A 21,975-nucleotide genomic window follows, 5' to 3' on the forward strand; every position below is an offset into this window, starting at 1 on the left:
ACTGTTTGAGGTTGTGGACAGGTGTCTTTTATACTGATAAGTTCAAACAGGTGCCATTAATACAGGTAATGAGTGGAGGACAGAGGAGCCTCTTAAAGAAGAAGATACAGGTCTATGAGAGACAGAAATCCTGCTTGTTTGTAGGTGACCAAATACTTATTTTCCACCATAATTTGCAAATAAATTCTTTCCAAATCAGACAATGTGATTGTCTGGATTTGTTCCTGCATTTTGTCTCTCATAGTTGAGGTATATCTATGATGACAGTTACAGGCCTCTCATCTTTTTAAGTGGGAGAACTTGCACAATTGGTTTCTGACTAAATACTTTTTTGTGTGTGTGTGTGTGTGTGTCTAAAGTGATTTTTGTGCCACATCGAACAGCAGAATTTTTTTTCTGCCCATGTACATGAGGCCTTAAGCACTCTACAGTGGCCATTTGAAACAGAAGATAAACCACTTTGGAAAAACTCACCCGCTTAAGGCGTTGGATCCATTGAGATGGTTTTACAGGTACAAAAACTGCTCAAACAAAGCTTTGAAACACCTACAAATTTACTTTATCGTCTTATCCAGCATTTGGTACAGAAAGGTTTAGCCAATCTTTATTAAAATACAATTTTGCCAAGAAATAATTGAGGAAAAAAAATAATATTCACAAGTGAATAAACAAAGAGAAAAAAAACACTGAAATACATTAATAAGTTAGCTATACAGCATGAGAATAAACCCTTTCAGCAAAAAGTAGAGGCATCCAAACGCGACTCTTGAGCTGTACTTGGATAAGACACTATTAAAGAGACGCAAGATCTTCGGCATAAAGCAAGAAAGGGTTAATTCGCAAAGTCCAGATTGTTTGTTTAGGTGCGTTATGAACATACAGGTTTGGTTTCGATTGTAACCCCTTCAGCTTGGCTCCATTCTTCATTCAGTTAAGAGGTTAACCGTGACTAGGTGGAGTCAGGTTTGCTGGCATGAAAGGGGTTAACATGACATTCAAATGCACATCTTTATTGTAAAAGGTATGGGGGAAAAAAATAAAATAAAAAGTCTGAGCCCCATCCTTCCGAAGAGAGATCATGTTGGGGTACGATTAGTATATAGTCTGTTTTACGTGTTCATGATCAACTATTAATACTCAACACCACTTTGCAGCTTAAATGACATTTGTTTTTGATGTACAGTATATATGGCAATACTTTGTACCACTATACATCTCAGGAGGAATGTTTGCATCGAACAGACAATGACCAGGTAATCCCCCAGCTGGGGGACCTGTGGTAAGGGACAGCTTAGTGGGAAATCTGATCTTGCAGTAAAAACTGAACACACATCAACAGACAACGTTAAAAAGACCTTCTCCACATTTGATAATGGAGTAAGGATAGTGACCCAAGGGCAGTGCCGATATGGCTGCCCCCTGTTGGGGATGGAGAGGGCTAGACATTAGCAGATTTGGTAGGTCAGCCCCCTGAATATCATGTTTGTTCATTGTCCTGCATCCGATCGGCCCCGCCCTGCTCACGTCACATGATTCCGCAGCATGAGTTCTGCTTCCGCGCCTGGAGGGTAAAATGAAGGGAAGTAGACACTGTTTAAAATAGGCCATTAAAAGCATTAACAAAAATTGTACAGGTTAGTAAAGTTCATACATGCAAGTAAATATGAGGAGCTCAACCCCCATTCCTGACACTCCAGAAAGTGTATTGCGTAGTATAGATAAATGGACAGGAGGCACTTTGCACTAAAATGAAAGCACTTTCCCATCTACCTGCCATCATTAAAGGGGTTGTAAACCTTTCTGCTTTTTCACCCTAATGCATCTTATGCATTAAGGTGAAAAAACATTTGATAATTGCTCGTCCCCCCGCCCCCCGTTTTTCTTACCCGAGGCCTCAAAAGTCCCACGTCAAGATTGTGCTGGATCTCGGCCCGGGCTTCTTGGATCTTCATTGGATAGATTGGCTCCCGCTGCTATCAATCAAATCCAATGATGCGGCCGCCGGGGGGCACAGTGGAGCAGAGAGCCACCGAGGGACCCCAGAAGATGGCGTTCGGGGGCCACTCTGTGCAAAACGAGCTGCACAGTGCATGTTTGTTTTTTATTTTTATAACAAACTTTTAGTACCACTTTAAGCCCAATGCCTACCCATGAGGACAACTAAGGTTCAAACATGAGTAATCAACATACTGTGCAACCTGGTTATGCAAACCTTTAAAAAAAAAAAAAAAAGTCTTTGCAAAATCGCCAGCTAAGGCATTTTACCCGTCATGGAAAGTACAATCTCCTCTCTGTATACCCTGTGATACGGCAACCATGTGCATCAACCATCTCCTATGTATATATTTCCTACACACTGCAAACCATAAGTACCATCTCCCCCCCCACACTACAAACCAGGGGAGAGAAGTATGGTAGGGACCTGTGGAAGCACAGTCATCCCAAATTACAAAGAACAAGAGAATACTGTCAATATAAGGGGACCAATGTAGGCACATGGAACTAAAAAAAAAAGAAAAAAGGAGTATACATTTTGAGCAACATGATAAATTGTCTAAAATAAAACAGGGCTTTTATTCATATACAGTGGATATAAAAAGTCTACACACCCCTGTTAAAAATGTCAGGTTTCTGTGATATAAAAAAAAGCGACAAAGATAAATCATTTCAGAACTTGTTCCACCTTTAATGTGATCTATAAACTACAACTCAGAGCCAGCTCACACAGGGGCGACACGACTCTGGCCGCGACTTTGCGAGGCGACCTGAACACGACCTGAGCGCGCACCACAGCGCAACTTCAAGTCGCCTCCAGGACCGGAGGCTTTCCAGTGACCAATAAAACAAATCAGCTCTGTGGGAGGGAGGAGTTTGCCTGAGAAAACAATTTTCTCTTATTGTATTTTTGCTTCAGTTAAGACAGGGGATCCAACTTGGAGGCGCCTTCCATTGAAATCAATGGGTACACGTCACCTAGAAGTCGGATTGAAGTAGTACAGGAACCTTTTCTGAAGTCGGAGCGACTTCTGTAGTGTACATTAGGACGGCTCCAATTCACTTACATTGACTTTCTCAACTGCGAGACTTCAAGTCGGATCCCAAGTCGCCCCTGTGTGAACCGGCTCTAAAGGCATATTAGTGGCTACAAAAGATTTAATAAAAAATAAATTTATATATATATATATATATATATATATATATATATATATATATATATATATATATATATATATATATATATATATATATATATATATATATATATATACCGGTTCACACTACAGCGACTTGGGATCTGACTTGTGTCGCCCCAAGTCGCACAACATGATACATTTCTTTAAAGTGAATGAGGGCTGTCTTCTTCCCCCCCCCCCCCCCCAACAAGGAAAAATGAGAGCCGTTGACGTCGCTCAGACTTCAGAAAAGGTTTTTGTACTACTTCAAGGCAACTTGTACCCATAGATTTCAATGGAAGCTGCCTCCAAAGTCGTTTCAGTGTCTTAACTGAAGCAACTTTACAGGAAGAGAAAATAGTTCTCATGCAAACCCCTCCCTCCCACAGAGCAGATTATTGTTTGATTGGCCACTGGCAAAGTCGCCTGTCCTGGAGGAAACTTGAAGTCGCATTTTAAGTTGCTCCGAGTCGTGCTGAAGTTGTCTCGCAAAGTGGCGCTGGAAGTTGTGTTGCCCCTGTGTGAACCGGCACTTAAACAACAATCTGAAATCTTTTAGGTGGAGGGAAGTAAAAATAATACGGTTGCATAAGTGTGCACACCATTAAACTAATACTTTGTTGAAGCACCTTTTGATTTTATTACAGGACTCAGTCTTTTTGGGTACGAGTCCATCAGCATGGCACATCTTGACTTGGCAATATTTGCCCACTCTTCGCAAAAACACTCCAAATCTTTCAGATTGCGAGGGCATCTCCTATGTACAGCCCTCTTCAGATCACCCCACAGATTTTCAATTGGATTCAGGTCTGGGCTCTGGCTGGGCTATTCCAAAACTTTAATCTTCTTCTGGTGAAGCCATTCCTTTGTTGATTTGGATGTATGCTTTGGGTCATTGTCATGCTGAAAGATGAAGTTCCTATTCATGTTCAGCTTTTTAGCAGAAGCCTAAGGTTTTGTGCCAATACTGACTGGTATTTGGGAACTGTTCATAATCCCCTTTACCTTGACTAAGGCCTCTTCCAGCTGAATAAAAACAGCCCCAAAGCATGATGTTGCCACCACCATGTTTTACAGTGGGTATGGTGTTATTTTGGTGATGTGCAGTGTTTTTGCGCCAAACATATCTTCAATTATGGCCAAAAAGTTCAACCTTGGTTTCAGACCATAACACATATTCCCACATGCTTTTGGGAGACTTCAGACGATGGTGTACTGACCCAATTCACCATATGCCCGTGTTCTCTGCTTCAATGATCAGAATGTGACACGAGCAGATCTTTGTTTTTAATGACAATGAAAACTATGTCATCCTCGGGGTGACCCTGGATTTGATCGGCTCCACAAAATTCTGCCCCTCGTAAACCACTTCAACCAACAGTTTGCAGCCTCATTTCCAAACAAGTTTACTGCGTTGATGAGTCCCTGATTAAAAATTTCTGGCCACCTGTCTTTTACACAGCATCTCCCAGCAAGCGTGCCAGATATGGGGTCAAATTGTATAAGCTCTGTGATAGGGCAAAAGGCTATACATTGTCTTTGTCCTTTTCCCTCGTAAACCATAAAACAATCATGTGGAGCCCCCACCAAACTGCAAAGACTTCAAAGGGAGCGCTGGCAAGATTGTTTGGGACTTGGTGTCACCCTTATTCAGAAAGGGGTACCACTTTTACGTGGGCAATACACGAGCGTGACACTTTTTAGTTACCTATTTAATTTTGGAACTGGCACATGTGGCATTGTGCAATCTAATCGCCGGGGCTTCCCCCAACAGCTTGCAGAGTCCCAACTTCGATTGGGGGGGAGAGAGGCTTGAGAAGTAACATTTTGCTTGCAGTGAAGTGGAGGGATACACGGAAAGTTTTCGTTCTGTCCTCAATTAACATAGATTTGACAGTCCAATTGCAATGGTGACTGGTGTGGGGTGGACTTAAATGACCAGTTGATGGCGCTGTACTTAATTGCCCGTAAGGCCAGACGCTGCTATAAAACAAAACGTGTCTTTATATCCATTTCAATTGGCTCTGCTGAATGCTTATGTGCTATACAAAGCATCAGGACAAACTGCATCTTTCCTTAAATTCCAGGAAGAGATCACCACAGCCCTTCTGTTTCCAGACGGTGCTGTGCCCCAACTTCCCAGAGCAAATGCAGTCGGCTGCTTGAGAGGCATTTTTCGGATGTCCTCCCTGGTACCCCTACCCAATGAGCACCCCAAAGAAGATGTCTGTAAGAAATGCAGATATATGCGTGACACCCGCTATTATTATGCCTCGTGTCCTGTCCAGCCTGGTCTTTACATCGGTAAGCATGTTGAGTCCATGGAATATTTTGCCACAAGTTTCAGGAAAATTACCAACTTTTTATTATTTTTTTTAGCACAAAGTTGTCACTAAATTATATATTGGTCGAATATGCCAAGGGTATATGTGGAATTTTACCCCAAAATACATTGTGCTGCTTCTCCTGAGTACGGGAATACCACGTGCAAGACTTTTTGGAAGCCTGGCCACGTACAGGACCCCGAAAAACAACCACCGCCGCCACCACCACCTTTAGCATTTCTAAGAGAGTAAAATGTTGATTTAATTTCCTCACTACCTATCAGTTTCAGAGGCCCTGCAATGTCAAGATGGCACAACCCCCTATTTTGGAAAGTAGACACCCCAAGGTATTTGCCAAGAGGCATGGTGAGTATTTTGCAGCTCTCATTTGTTTTGGAAAATTAAGAAAAATTTATTTTTTCCCCCCCTTATTTAAATTTTCAAAACTGTGTGACGAACAGCAAGCTCTGCAAAATACTCAACATGCCGCTCAGCATATAGCTTGGAGTGTCTACTTTTGTGCGATCTAAGCATTTCATGACCTCCAAAACTGTGATAGGTAGTGAGGAGTTAAATCAAAAATGTACACCCTTAGAAAGCCTGAAGGCGGCGATTGGTTTTCGGGGTTCTGTAGATGGCTAGACTGCCAAAAAGTCTCACACAGGTGGCATCTCAGGAGAAGCAGCAGAATGTATTTTGGGGTGTAATTTCAAATTTCACATATGCCCATGGAATGCTTGAGCAATATATAATTTCAGTGACAACTTTTGTTGTGTTTTTGTTGTAATTTTTCCATCACTTGTGACAAAAAAAAAAAAAAAACGTTTTTATTGCCCACAAACACGCGCAAACATTTTTTTCTTGTTCAGTACAAGCATTCTACACTTCTGTGCAAAGAATCCTCTTCTCCTCTGTGTCTGCCATCTTTGTATGCATCCTCTGCATTCTATCTCACAGCGCTTCAACCTTCTGTTGATGGATTTTCTTTGCCTCCACTTTCCTTTAAAAAAATGTAAATATTCAATGTGCTCAACTTGCCTCTAAGCAAATTCCGTGGGGTGTCTATTTTCCAAAAAGAGTTGATTTGAGTTGTACTGCCCTGCCATTATAGCACCTCAATAAATGAGATAGGCAGTCCTACACTAAAAGCCAAGAAATATACGCTTATTGAATTTTTTTTTTAAGCCAAGACATGTGGTTGAATGCATTTTGGCCTAAATGTATGATGAAAATTTGGTTTATTGTTTTTTTTTTTTTTTAACAAAAAGTAGAAAAGATTTTTTCCCCCAAATTTTCTGCCCTTTCATTTATAGTGCAAAAAAAAAAAAAAAAATAGCAGGGGTGAACAAATACCACCAAAAGAAAGCTATTTGTGGGGGAAAAAAAAAAGGGGACACAAATTTTGTTTAGGTACAGCATTGCATGACCGCACAATTACCAGTTAAAGCAGCACAGTGCCAAATTGTAAAAAAATGCTCTGGTCATTAAGGGGGCAAATCCTTCCAGAGCTGAAGTGGTTAAATTAGTAGTCGTCCAGGTATGCAATATTTAAGGAATGTATAACATTTCAGATGGCTGTTGAGCCTCGCATCAAATTTTTCTTGTTGGCATAACGTTACCTCCAAATTTCATACCTGACAAAACTTGGTATAGATTGGTGGGGGACCCCATGCGGGTTATTTTTTTGTTTATTTTGCCAGCTCTTGTTTAGATTTTGCCGTCAGCAGGAAATACCACTAACAGCAGAAGAGTCACAGTTCAGGACACAGCGGGTGCCAACTCCCTAACCAGCTATTAAAACACTGCCTTACTGTACGAAGGGAGAAGATTTCTACACTATGCAGCAGCTAGTCAGACACACTTCATTATAGGCAAGGTATATCCCTGGTGCTGCATGGGGGGAAAAAAATAAATACAGATTTAAATGAAACTAAACTTCAGCTTTAAAACACAACATGCAACACAAGACAAAAAAAAACACACACTAAAGTGGTAGTAAAGTCAGATCTTACAAAACTCCAACAGGCAGGGTTTTTATTACAGAAGAGACCCTTAAGAGGTCTCATGTCATAAACTCCCCCCCCCACCTGTCAGCGAGTAATATGACCTGAGCCGCACATGCGCAGCTCAGACCACATTTACGGCCCGCTCTCTGTGCCGCTGCGATACGACTCCCATGTGACATCACCCTGGCACAGCCAATCAAGAGCCTACGGGATGCATGGCTTAACGGTCATGGTTTGAAAAATGAATTTTTCCTAAACACATGGATCTCTGACTATTGGCACTTACCGTTTTGTAGAATGCTTTGGACTGGGTTCCCAGTACTTCTGATTTACTGACTAAGTCATCCAGTTTTTCTCCACGCTGTAATAAGGACTCCATAGTGTTGTGCTGATGAAGACAACAGAGACAGAAATAAAAAAAATAAAGAGACAAATGATGCTTGTGACTTCATGTTCTGTAGGGCTGGAATGTAAAAGGTGAGAGTGAGAGATTCTGCCTCCTCTAGCATAAGCTAATTTCTAGCAGAACCAATTTACTTTGTACCAATCTTACTATTCTTATTTGAATACAGGCGGTCCCCGACTTACGAACGCCCGAGTTATGAAAAACTTCTACTTACGAACAGGGCGCTGCGGGGACCCTCTGCCATTTTGAGCGGACCGTCTGCTGTTCTGCGCAGCCAGACAGAGCAACGGGAAATGTCGTAAATGTCCGTAATTGGCTGTGCATGGGCAGAACGGCATTCGACGAAACATCGTAAATGTCCGTAATTGCCAGTCTGCGCATGCATGGCCGACTTACGGACATTTACGATTTACAAACAGGAGGAAAGTCCCTAACGGGTTCGTAACCCGGGGACCCCCTGTATCAAGGTTGGCTTATAACACCCAAAAAATATTTGAGGGCACCGACAAATGAGGACTAACGACAATTTTCATGTGAACATGCTGCATTATAAAGCCAGCACAACTTTCACAAATGTAATGCATTGCAGCAGATACCAGTGTTGCTATACAGCACTGTTCTTTCTTCAGTATCCAACACATATTAGCTTTAGAACAAATAAAAAGGTTAACCTAAATAACCTATTCTAAATGAGACAGGGAAGTACAGAAACTCATTTTAATTTTCAAGAGCAGAGCCAATTCTGAGCCATCCCTTTCCAAAGAGTATTCTGGAAGCAACGGGTATTAGATACTTTTCTGTAAAATAATCCTTTTAAAACACATTCCTTCCATTTATTGCCTATTTTCAGGCAGCAAAAGTATGTATTTGAAGTGGAAATCCCATGGTCGACGCAATTTAGTGTGAAGGCCTATTCATGTGCATGCATTACCAATACATGCTGCAATGCACACCAACAGTGCAAATTCAGCCTTATAGATTCGTTTAACATGGATCTTCTGTAATCTCTTCATTCATTTAGAATCTATGTATTTTTTTTCTGCATTCTAATCAGAGATGATAGACCTTTCCATATTTAACCTAACTAAATCTCTTCACAATTTTGAGGCTCAACAAGTCTCCACAATTGCTAAATCCTCTCTCTTCACCTCTATATCATTAAGGATGAGTGAGCTCAGGCACTTTCGCAACCCGCACATGCAAAGCCTGCCAGGAAGTCGGCACTGCAAAGCACCAATCACAGGCAGTGAGACATTTTCTCGATCTCTGCAGCCGCGGACCGGGAAAATATGTCTCACTGCCCGTGATTTCTTTACAATGGTGGGAAAGAGTTATAACCACTACTGCTCTTTATTGCCTGTATTGGTGGCATCCAATTCAGGGTATTATTTGTCCTGGCTTCACTGGGACAGACAGAGGAGAAATCTCCCCAATGGGAGCAGTTCAAAACATTCTTCATGCTATTCAAAAATAAGATGTAAAGAAAAAAACACTGCCTTTACCAGGATAATTTTGGTTTCGTCCAGCTCAGCCTGTACTTTACTCATTGGATCAGCATCCCGAGGATTCTAAAGGAAAAAAAGAAAATTAGAGAGTTATGCCCTGCCCCCAGTGACAATGTTTTTTTTTTTTTTTTTTTTTTAAGTTTTGCCTCATCCCTTCTCCTGCCACCGGGCCAGTTCGAGCACGCTTCGCACAGGCGCAGTAGGGAACCGGCTGTGAAGCCGCAAAGCTTCACTGCCGGTTTCTCTTACAGGCTATGGTGGTGGCAGCAGCACCCAAGTGCCAATGGAAAAAAATCGCTGGATTCCAGAACAGGCAAGTGTCCTATTATTAAAAGTCAGCAACTACATTATGTGCAACGACTCGTACATGCACTTCCAGCAGTGAAGCCACAAGCTGTCACAGCCTGATGCCCACATGTGCAATGCCTGCACTGCAGAGGAGAAAAGCGAGGCTTCGGACGGCCGCATCGCTGGACCCCTAGAGGAACCACAGAGTACGGAGACCATTTTTTCGTCCATTAGGGTACTATTTTACTACTACTAGTAGTCGATGGCAGGTTAGTGCCTTCCTCTGTACAGAGCCTCTGGCAAATGCGTGTGCATCCACCTCAGAGCTGCATAGTGGCAGCCAATAGAAGTGAATGCACAAATAACCCTGGAGCGGACACAATCACATGCGGGTGCACGGAACTGAGCGCAGAGGTTCCGCATTCCCATCAGTGCACCTGCTCCTGCCAGCATTTCAAATTTTAACATGCAATTATATCTGTGATTGTGTTGTGCGCACATTCACTTCTATAGGCTACATGTACACAGCTCCTAGTTGGAAGCACACGCAAGACAGCAGTAATCAAACGTCTTAAATCTTGAGCCCTAAATCTTACATTTTTCAGAACCTGCCATAAACCCTCTATTATATTTCACCCAAAACAGAGAAGCGAAAACAAATAGGGTATGTACACTAGATTTTTCAGTAGACTGGTATATAGTATAATGATCTGCCCTTCTGACACACCCCATTAAATAACCTATGTATGGCTCGCCAGTTCCTAATGATTCCTGGACTGAGAAAATAATTTGGGTGTCCATAGCTATAAAATGCTTACCTGATACTTAGCTAGATAAGAATCCAAGGCATTGTACTGAATAGTGGCTGGAGAGCCAGATGGCCAGTCTATCCTGTCCACCTGGGTGGAGAATTCCTCCAGAACCTGAAAAGAAAAAAATAGAAATAAAATCAGCTCCAGAACACAAGTACAGTGGATATAAAAAAAAGTCTACACACCCCTGTTAAAATGTCAGGTTCCTGTGATGTAAAAAAAAATTAAACAAAGAGAAATCATTTCAGAACTTTTTCCACCTTTAATGTGACCTATAAACTCAATTGAAAAACAAACTGGGGGGCAGAGTCAGTACACACCTGCCATCATTTAAAGCAGGGCTTGACAAATTTACTTAGAATCTAGGAGCCAGCTAAAAAAGTTAGGAGCCGGTTTTTATATCAGCAGTCCAGCGCCCAGAACTGCATTTCCGGTGCGTCAGGCAATAAGAATTGCTCGGGCCTGGCGCCGAGCGAAAAAAAAAAAAAAAAAAAAGACCAAAAAGTAAAAAATAAATAAGGTGGCACTAATGAGGCTGCTCTGATGGGCACTGAAAGGGACTGATAGGCGGCAATGATGGGCACCAACTGGCGATACTGATGAGGCTTCGCTGATGCAGCCTATCAGTGCCACCTAATCAGTGCAGCCTATCAATGCTTATCAGCGCAGCCTCATCAGTGTCACCTGTCAGTGCTGCCTGTCAGTTCCACATCAGTGCCCATCAGCACAGCCTGATTAGTGCAGCCCAGCAGTGCCCATAAGTGCCACCCCCCTTAGTACAGACCCCAGAAGTATAGACAACCCCTTAGTGCAGACCCCACACATGTGTTGATGACACTCCCTCCAGCTCAGGAACCAATTAACGGTCACAGACACAGAGCCTGTGCACTGCATCCCAAGCCAATCACAGCAATACAAAATAATAATACATATACATTTTTATGTAAATATAGGCACATATATGTTTTGCAAAAGCTAAATTATACTTCTAATGTTTACTTAGTGATTTTAGGGAGACCTTCCATCAAGATCCAGGCTGGAAGGAGGACATCCCGCTGCTGGCATGTTGTATAGAGAGCTATGGTGATCCAATATAACACACTGTAGCAATGAGCCCTCCATACAAGAAGCCTTCAGTGTGTAGATACCTCTGTATGGGGAGAGGGTGACGGCTGCACGACACACACCTAGGACGGTTCACGCTCTCCATCCTCCAGCACCATCCTATCCCTGGTGTCCCTTCATCTACAACCGCCATACACATTTCCGGCATCTCCACAACAAAGCCGCATAGGACGCCCGAAACCAGCTGACCACCGCAGCGGACATGTGATCGAACTCGGCGGGGTGGGGATTAGCACTGAGGGAAGGCAGGATGGGCGGGCAGTGAGAGCAAGCCGCGCTCATGACAGCACTGTCCACCAGAGGGTGCCGGTTCGAAGATGGAACTTGTATGCCGCTCCAGCAGGCCGCAAAAGACGCTAGTCCGCGCAACTGCTGCAGTGTAATCCAGGCGCCAGGATGCAATTTCCAGTCGCCATTGCGCCCTGGCGCCTGGGTTTTGTCGAGCCCTGATTTAAAGTGCCTCTGATTAACCCCAAATACAGTTCAGCTGTTCTAGTATGTCATTCCTGACATTTTCTTTGTCGCATCCTACACCAAAAGCCATGGTCCACATAGAGCTTCCAAAGCATCAGAGGGATTTCATTCTTAAAAAAGGTATTAGTCAGCAGAAGGACAGAAAAGAATTTCCAAGGCATTAGATGTACCATGGAACACAGTGAAGACAGTCATCATCAAGTGGAGAAAATATGGCACAACAGTGACATTTCCAAGAACTGGATGTCCCTCCAAAATGTATAAAAAGACAAGAAGACGACTGGTCAGGGAGGCTGCCAAGAGGCCTACAGCAACATTAAAAGGAGCTGCAGGAATATCTGGCAAGTATTGACTGTGTGCTACATGAGACAACAATCTCCCATATTCTTTATATGTCTGGGCTATGGGGTAGAGTGGCAAGGTGGAAGTTTTTTCTTAAGAAAAACAGCCAAGCCTGGCTACATTTTTCAAAAACACATCATCTGAAGTCTCCCAAAAGCATGTGGGAAAATGTGTTATGGTCTGATGAAACCAAGGTTGAACTTTTTGGCCGTAATTTCAAAAGATATGTTTGGTGCAAAAACAACTCTGCATTTTACCAAAAACACAATACCCAATAGCATGGGGGGTGGCAGCATTTAGGGCCGTTTTTCTTCAGCTGGAAGAGGGGCCTTGGTCAATGTAGAGGGAATTATGAACAGTTTCAAATACCAGTCAATATTGGCACAAAACCTTCAGGCTTCTGCTAGAAATCTGAAAATGAAGAGGAACTTCATCTTTCAGCACAACAATGACACAAAGCATACATCCAAATCAACAAAAGGAATGGCTTCACCAGAAGAAGAGGGCTGTACACAGGAGATTCCTTCACAATCTGACAGATTTGGAGTGTTTTTGCAAAGAAGAGTGGGCAAATATTGCCAAGTCAAGATGTGCAATGCTGATAGACTCAAAAAAACTTACAGAGCGGGGACCGGGAGCTGTGTGTGTAAACACACAGCTCCCGGTCCTGTCAGGGAGAGAAATGCTGATCTTCTGTTCATCCAATGTATGAACAGAAGATCAGTCATTTCCCCATGTCAGTCCACCCCCCCCCCCCCCACCTGATCGCCGCTATTACTAGTAAAAAAAAAAAAAAAAATATCTTAATAAAAATGCCATAAAAAATACCCCCTATTTTGTAAACGCTATAATTTTTGCGCAAACCATTAAACGCGTACTGCGATTTTTTTTACGAAAAATACGTAGAAGAATACGTATCGGCCTAAACCGAGGGAAAAAAATTTTTATATATATTTTTGGGGGAAATTTATTATAGCAAAAAATATTCATTTTTTTCAAAATTGTCGCTCTATTTTTGTTTATAGCGCAAAAAATAAAAACCGCAGAGGTGATCAAATACCACCAAAAGAAAGCTCTATTTGTGGGGAAAAAAGGATGCCAATTTTGTTTGGGAGCCACGTCGCAGGACCGTGTAATTGTCAGTTAAAGCGACGCAGTGCCGAATTGCAAAGAGTGCTCTGGTCTTTGACCAGCAATATGGTCCAGGGGGTTAAGTGGTTAATGCATTCTATGCAATAAGCTAAAAAACCTCCTCTTACTTAAACCCCATCTCTGTCCAGCGATGTTGCAAGAGTCAAGGCTGTCACTCTCCCTCCTCATTGGCTGAGACAGCATCAGGGCGCCATTGGCTCCTGCTGATTTCAATGTCAGTGAGCCAATGAGGGGAGAGAGGGAGTGGGGCTGAGCCACAGCTCCATGTCTGAATGGACACACACAGCAGTAACTCGGCTGCCCGGAAGGAGGAAGGGGCCTGGAGTGCCGGTGAGGGACTCAAGAAGAGGAGCATCTGGCCTGCTCTGTGCAAAACCACTGCACAGAGCAGCCAAGTATGACATGTTTTTTTTTTAAATAACAAATGGACTTTAACCACTTCCTGCCGGCTGACTATATACGGCCGCAGTGTGGTTGCCAATTGCCGGGAGACCGTCTATATACGGCCTCCAGCCACTGGGGGGCGCGTTAGCAAGGTGGGGGGGGGCAACAACGAAGCAGGAGGAGAGGACAAGCTATACATACCCTGTTTGTTTACTTTGATTATGTTTTTGTTGAGCGTTTGCAGTGAGGCTTTTTACACCTATGTGTGAATATTAGGGGTGCAACGGATCAAAAACACTCACGGTTCGGATCGTTCCTCGGATCGGATAATTTTTCGGATCAGCCACAAAAATGGCAGCCTCACTGTACCCCCCAAATGCAGCCTCGCCAGGGCGGAGGAAGTGAGAGGGTGGCCAGCAGGGCCAGATTTCCTTTCCCTGCCGCCCCAAGGCCAGGTTCCGCAAAGCACCCCCTCCCCCCCAATTTGTTTTTTTACTTTATCACTTTTTTTTTGTAGGTGGTCGTTTACTTTTTTATTTTTGTATAATTTTCTTATTATTTTTTTTATTTTATTCATTTAATTATTTATTTTATTTTCAATTAACTTTATTGCTATCACACAGGAGAAAACAATTCCCTGTGTAGAAGACAGAGCTAGCCGAGAGACATATGCGAGGGAAGAGGGGAGGACAGATGACTGCACACACATTCTCTGCTAGAAAGCAACTCACCGCCCGTATGTTGCTCGCACACAGCCCCGCCTCCTATTAACCTCGCTCTGTGATAGACAGAACACATTGCGGGTCCAATGCTGGGATGTGTTCTGTCTATCACCGCTCTGCTATCCCGCGGATCACGTGTGTGCCGATCCGAAGTCATTGATCCGTGCGGATCAATGACGATCCGTTGCACCACTAGTGAATATGGAGTAATGTTTACTTTATTGCTTGGCCAATCAGCAAGCAGTGCAACAGATGAAGTCTCCCAAGAAGCTGCCAGCTGAAGTCGCACATATGCCTCCTCCATGTACATAGTAATGCATTGTATGTTTGTAAGGCACTACCCACAGACCGAATTGTTCTGGTAAAAACTGTCACTAAAAGTGATGGGAAAATTTTGAGTTGGCACCACCCAAAAAATGAATGGGAATCTCTACTTCATATAAAAAAATAAATAAAAAAAAATAAAAGTTTTTGGTTTAGATCTACTCTGTACACCAAATAATTTTATTAGGGTCTAGTGCACAGGGTGTCCGATGTTGCTTATGTATGCACATTAACGTGTATATGGTGTGGATCATAAATGCATTCTACTGGTCAGAATATTAATTTGTTCTGGCCCCTGGAATACATTTACGCTCAAGCTTCTCTCTGAAAGCAGCTTTAGTGCATTTTTTATGCCTCTAAACACTGCTCTTAAATACTTGTCTAAATGCTTGATGGGCCAACATAGAAGTGCGTTTAGATGCATAAAAAAAATAAGCATTTTTTTTTACGCATGTGCATGAGGCCCAATGCATTTTAAATACAGGATGTGAAGATTCTGCAGGGACCATTACTGCGATTGCTGAGAGAACAGGACAATCCACAAAATATTAGCTTTAGAAACAATCTTAAAGGGATTGTAAAGTCTCTCTCTCTCTTTTTTTTTTTATCATGTTCTACTTACCTGCTCTGTGCAGTGGTGTTGCACAGGGCAGCCTGGATTCTCTCTTTTGTGCTGCTCACCCCCCCCCCCCCCCGTTGAGTGCCCCTACAGCAAGCAACTTGCTATGGGGGCACCGAGCCTAGCTGCAGCTCCGTGTGTATATTCAGACATTCATATTCAGGTTTGCCCCGCCCCCCCCCATGATTGGCTAAGTGACTGATTGACAGCAGCGAGAGCCAATTGCACCGCTGCTGTGCCTCAGCCAATCAGGAAGGAGAATCCTGGATGGTGGAGGGACACGTGGACATTGGATAGAGAGGCTCAGGCAAGTAAAAAACCTTCTCCCTTTACAACCCCTTTAAGCAATTTACCATTAAAAACAAGCTTGTAATAAGGGGAAAATTCTGCCATACCAGTGACTCTCTGAATCTGGTTGGTCAGGTTTTTCTCATCCTATGATATTTTAGAGTGAGCATATTTCTTAGCCGATGCTATTGTGTATAAACGTTCAACCTATATTAATCCTACCTTTTCAAGGAGTGTGAAGCAAACTCTTTGAGGATACTCTGCATCAGCAATTACTACGCCTGCCAGGGAGTCATTCCGCACATAAACATGGCAAAGATATTCTGTGGGGAGAGAGAAAATAATGTCACATTGATAATGCTTGCCATCATTACATGGTTATACTTCCAGCTTATAGATAAATAAATGAACTCCATCCCAGGGTTGTGACAGGACTCAGGAAGCCTGCCAGGTAGATTTGCCCCTACCCTAAATGATAGGGTTCACCAGCATCATTCTCCAATATCTACATCAGTGTAGAAAGACAAAATATATTTTTGGGGTTTTGATGAGAGAATGGAAGGGATATATCTTCTGTTATAAAGTCAGGAGATCTTCCCATGACAACTAACTGACAGAGGTTCTTACCTTTATATATTTGTATTTGGGAAAGCAGCAGCATATGATAGAACAGAGAATGATTTGACTTTTAAATAGAGGTTTGTATATTAGCCAATGGAGGTGGTGAAGTGCTGTCATTCTACTTTAAGCAAGCTAGTCATGAGAACGAGAAAAATGTGAGAACTGCTATTGCTGGCAACTCCTAAAAATGCTCGCTGCCTGGCTGTCTTGCAGACCCTGAACCATTCAATAAGCATTTTCCAAAAGGGGTCAGCAATGACAGTCACTTTATTTTGCTTTGTGCAGGTTTAAAAAGATAATTGTTGAGATATAATATCAGCATCATAGGGAATGCACTTTTCTTTTTAAAAAGTTGGGCAGTTCAGACTTAAGCAGGAGCAGTAAAGTACAACCACTGAGTAGTGCTGCAATAGAACATGAGCATTGTAATTAACAAATGTAACTCCCCCCATGAATATAGCAAAGTAAAACATATATAGAAAAATGTTTTTTGTTTTTTTAAAGCCATACATTTACATCGAATGGACCTTTTTAAACACGACAAAGACAAAACAATGAGGATTGAATAGACAACATTACTTTTATGTTCTGACTATTCTAAAATTCTATGTAGAATTAAAACAAAAAACAGTATCCTCTCATACAGGAGTTAAAAATTAGTTTTTCCCATCCCTCTGTTGCCTGCATGAAAAGAGGCCCTAGAGTTTTCCCCCAAACCCTGTCATCTACCGGTTCAGTGGGGATCAACAGAGCGATCCCTGCTGAACAAGCGGATCATCACGGGATCCGCCCGTGTGAAAGGACCCTTAGGGTTAAAGGTGTTTATTTTTTGATCCCAAAACATGTTGTTTTCTTGAACTATTGCTTTGCTTTGTGTACCGATCATTACAGTCTTACCTTGTTCTTTCACAGACGATCGGCTCCCCTTCTCTGACCGCTCAACAATCAGCTGGCTTGTAAATGTCATAAACTCTTGCAAACTGTAAAGACATGGAAAACTAGGCAGGGAGGGGATATGTACCAAGAGAATACATAACAAATCTATGGGTCAACTTTTAAAAGAAAGTGCATGTGTTGCCAACCAAAACAACAGATTGGCTTAATGTACAGCATTATGGCCTTGCATGTCCAGACTCCATTGGCTGAGAGCACTGATCGGAAGGCAGTTGGCAAACCTTCTCTGGTCATACACCTTCAACAGAGGCCAGATCAGCTGCCATACACAAGGGCTGAATATGGGCTGGTTTCTATTGAACTGGCCGATATTCAGCCCGTGTGTATGGGGCTTAAGCTAGAATCAGACATGCAATGGCTCATTCAGATGGGCATAAAAAAAAAAAAACACACCATATAGCTTCTGTTTTTTGATGCATCTGTACACAAATCTATGGACCTATTCAGACAGCTACGTCTAATGTTTCACCCTGTATAGCAGCATTTGTAAAACATGATGCAACTATTTTGTATGTAAATATTTGTTTGCGTTTTCAGTAAATCACAAGGGGAATGGATATTGTAAAATCCAATCACTTCCCTAATGCTACTTTCACACTGCAGCGCCTGGTCGTTAGCACTAAAGCGCTGCTCGTTATTGTGGCTCTTTAAGGCTGCTAGCAGGGCAGTTGTTACCTTAAGGATGAGGTAAAAAGCCAAGTTTTGCAACACTTTCAAAGCACTGCCTATTCACTGCAAAGAGTGGGGTGTATTGGGAGCGCCATTTACAGCGCTCCCACACCAAAGATGCTGCTTGCAGGACTTTTCATAACATACTGCAAGTGCACCGCCCCAGTGTGAAAAGACACACTGCAATAGGAGGTGGTTTTCATGCGCTTTTTAGAGGCTATTTCTAGCACTAAAGCCTTTGATCACCCTAAATGTTTAACTCCTTCCCAGCCATTAGTACAATGACAGTTTATATATTTTTAGGTATTAGTGTCACTGGTTCCCACAGTGTCCACTTCAACATCACAGTCCCGCTACAATGCGTTCATCTCTGCCAATACTAGCATAAAAATAAAAAAATCATCCAGTATATATCTCATAGTTTGGTTTGCGTAAATGTTATATTGTCTACAATTAATATACGCTTAGAGATTTTTTTTGTTTACCAAACACATGTAGCAGAATACATATTGGCCTAAAATTTATGAAGTCGATGTTTTACATTTTTCTATTGGATTATTTTTGTTTTTTATTTATTTTTAAATACATTTTTCTTCGTTTCTGTTGTTCTGTACTGATGGGCACTCATAGGTGGCACTAAAAGGCTGCACTGATGGGTACTTAAGGGTGGCACTGATGGGCATCACTGTAAAGGAGGCACTGGCAGGCATTAGCGATGGGCACTGATTGGCATCCATTGATGGTCCTGGGTGAGCATCCTCGCTCACAGACCCTCACTGTCAGGAGTGCAGTCAATTGGCTCTCCTCTACTCGCGTCTGTCAGACGCAAGTGAGGAAGAGCCGATACAGGGCTCTGTTTACACCATGATCAGCTGTGATTGGACACAGCTGATCACGTGGTAACGAGTCTCTGTTAGACTCTTTACTGAGATTGATGCTGCTGTGTGTCAGACTGATTCACCACCGATCACTGCGCACCCCCAGCCATCATTTTGCTATAGGCCGGGCAGGAAGCGGTTAAACATTGGATCCTTCTGGCAAGCTTCTGCATTAATTCATACGCCCATTTGTACTATTCCATAAACAGGTAGAGAAAAGGGAAACTGCTGCTCTAGGTGGGTGCAGTCAGCAATCAGTGTCCTCTCAGAAGCGTGGGTGCAGGCAATACACAAAGCGAAGACCGGAGAAAAGACTGGACAGCCACACTTCCACGAAATTCTTAAAAAGTTGCTTTTAATTGTAAAAAATGGAAACAGCACTACAAGTCACAGCAGACAGTGGGGTGGATAGCTGACGCGTTTCGCACTGGGGTATCAGCGCTTAGTCATACCACAGTGCGAAATGCGTCAGCTATCCACCCCACTGTCTGCTGTGACTTGTAGTGCTGTTTCCATTTTTTACCATTAAAAGCAACTTTTTAAGAATTTCGTGGAAGTGCGGCTGTCCAGTCTTTTCTCCGGTCTTCGCCCATTTGTACTAGTCCCAGTTGGCTATCATGAAAAAAAAAGAAAAAATTACTCAAGACTGGATACATTGAGAACTGATTAGATCACCCAAACAGCTAGCCAGGCTTCTGCTTTCATTTTCTATCTTGGAGAAAAAATGAAAGCTGCCATGCCTTGTTCTGTACAGAGGTGACTCATGTACACGCCTTTAAAGATTTACAGTGCAGTGACCATGGCGAACATGATAACAAAGGAGTTATAACTGTCATCACAGCCAATCAGAGCACTGGAAGGTCATGCCTTCTTCCTTGTAGCGCTGTGACTTCTATGAAAATCAGGAGAACATTAGTACTTTGAGAAGGGAAGACAATGCTTTACCTGGACCTCTGGAAGAAGCTGAATGAGGAGACATCGTAGGCACTTTTAAGGAGATGGACCTTGCAATCCCCCTTGTAGAGTATACTCAAGCTGTACAACTTCATGGTGGCTTCTGCTGGAAGAAGGGCACACAATTACAGTTACACACTGCTTTATGTATTCAGATGCAAGTCTCGTTCACACAGGGCAATATGATCTGTGCCTTATGCAGGGCTGTGTTTTATTGGCATGGGAATGCACAAGTGTTGTGTGCATCAACGTGCCAGCAGCCCTATAGCTGTATATTGGAAGGAGGCGACTGCTACCAATGTGACATTCATGCAGGCGATTGGCTTATAATGCACCCTGAGCCGTACAAGCAGGAATGTCACATTGGGAGCAGCAGCTTTGTCCGAACAACCCCTGCATCCCAACTATGGGACTTTCAGCATTGGGGGGGGGGGGGGTTCAAGCAACACCTGTGGATCCCTGTACCGGTACACAGGGCCCTGCGCATTCTATAGATACAGCCGCGTTCACAATATGCTGCATGCAAGGTCAAGTTGTGCATGAATTTGTATGTGGAAAAATAAACTGGACCATTGAGACAGGTGTGATGGGGTAGAGCGGAGATGCAACCATGGGCACACAGATTCTGCATCTTTACTGCATGTATGCGCGCAAATGCTTCTAAACGCATTTAAATGTAATGGACGTAACATGTGGATATATTTACAGATACAAATTTGTGATAAAGTGTCTAAATGGATGAGGTTTTCTGATAGCTGGAACCTCAAAAAAAATAAAACACAGATTTCCATGCGAACCATAGGCAGGCAATCTACCTGACTTCACTAGCTATACAGGGACAACAACTCTCAGCAGGTCTGACCAACGCCTCCACAGCATGATGGGACTTGTAGTCCTCCACCAGAAGCTCAGTCGGCCAAGGCATAACGAATCCTAAAGTCCTTCCAAAGTCCCTGTACTGTGTGTGTTCAGAGGCATGCTGGGACTTGTAGTCCTCCAGCTGCGTCTTGTAGCTCTCACATACACACATGGTGTGCTCAGAGCAGGGACAATGTATACAGAGCCTCACCTCAGCCTCTTCTCCCTCGGGGTCTCCTCTTCCTCCCTATCTATCTCTCTCCTCTCTATCCGCTCTGTCGGTCCAGCTGAAAAGCCCGGAAGTGGCCCTTCCCGTTACACGTCACACACCGGAAACGGGTGCGTCTCCCAATTGTTTCCGTCAGGAAGACTACGTCTCCCAAGGTGCAATGCGCCGTGCAACGCCAGTAAGGGGGTCGGGTGGGGGTGCTGCAAGCCAATCAGAAGCTTAGTGGCGGGGCAAATGAGAACGTTGGAAAAGAAGCTGCATTTTATAATAATAATAATAATAATAATAATAATAGTGTGTGTGACGGTGACTATAGAGTGTAAGCTCCTCGGGCAAGGGTGCGAATAAATCAGTGTTCTCCCTCCAACACTCTGCAATATATCAGAGTGGTAGAAATATATAATAATAACAGTTGAGGGGAAATTAGAATGTAAGCTCTTCTGGTAAGGGTGTGAATAGTGTTCTATGTACAGCACATTGCAATATATCAGAGTGATAGAATTATATAATAATAACCGTGGAGGGGAAATTAGAATGTAAGCTCTTCTGGTAAGGGTGTGAATAGTGTTCTATGTACAGCACATTGCAATATATCAGAGTGATATAATTATATACTAGCGAGTGCCATTGGAGGCAACATTGGAGTGTAAGCTCTTCTGGTATAGATGTGATTAGCTCAGTGTTTTCTGTACAGCACTCTGCAGTATACCAGAGTTATAGAATTATATAATAATAACAGTGGAGGGGACATTGGAGTGTAAGCTCTTCTGGTATAGATGTGATTAGCTCAGTGTTCTCTGTACAGCACTCTGCAGTATACCAGAGTGATAGAATTATATAATAATAACAGTGGAGGGGACATTAGAGT

General features: G+C 42.9%; 1 protein-coding gene across 3 annotated transcripts; it reads right to left on the reverse strand.

Moving 5' to 3' along the window:
- Positions 1-536: 536 nt before the first annotated feature.
- On the reverse strand, positions 537-21,233 carry YKT6 (YKT6 v-SNARE homolog). Of its 3 annotated transcripts, none has more exons than XM_040346044.1 (8): positions 21,090-21,225; positions 20,012-20,126; positions 17,463-17,545; positions 16,167-16,267; positions 10,521-10,625; positions 9,412-9,477; positions 7,790-7,891; positions 537-1,561 (listed from the first exon to the last, which is right to left on the reverse strand). In XM_040346044.1, the coding sequence occupies exons 2-8, from the start codon at positions 20,113-20,115 to the stop codon at positions 1,526-1,528; spliced, it is 597 nt and encodes a 198-aa protein (XP_040201978.1). In that variant the 5' UTR covers positions 20,116-20,126; positions 21,090-21,225; the 3' UTR covers positions 537-1,525. The 3 variants fall into 3 exon arrangements, with proteins under 3 accessions (XP_040201978.1, XP_040201977.1, XP_040201976.1); XM_040346043.1 differs by lacking the exon at positions 537-1,561 and adding an exon at positions 6,317-6,497 and having other exon boundaries at positions 20,012-20,123; positions 21,090-21,233; XM_040346042.1 differs by lacking the exon at positions 537-1,561 and adding an exon at positions 6,317-6,497 and having other exon boundaries at positions 21,090-21,233.
- Between the last annotated feature and the right edge of the window lie 742 nt (positions 21,234-21,975).

The sequence above is a fragment of the Rana temporaria genome, chromosome 3, assembly GCF_905171775.1.
Source record: "Rana temporaria chromosome 3, aRanTem1.1, whole genome shotgun sequence".
NCBI lineage: Eukaryota > Metazoa > Chordata > Amphibia > Anura > Ranidae > Rana > Rana temporaria.

Excerpts from the sequence above, each read along its gene's own strand:
- YKT6 (XM_040346043.1), bottom strand. The coding sequence starts at position 20,115 with ATGAAGTTGTACAGCTTGAGTATACTCTACAAGGGGGATTGCAAGGTC. Across the intron at positions 17,546-20,011 it reads AGCTTCTTCCAGAGGTCCAG|TTTGCAAGAGTTTATGACAT; the intron begins GTAAAGCATTGT and ends ATGTCTTTACAG. Across the intron at positions 9,478-10,520 it reads CTTATCTAGCTAAGTATCAG|AATCCTCGGGATGCTGATCC; the intron begins GTAAGCATTTTA and ends TTTTTCCTTTAG.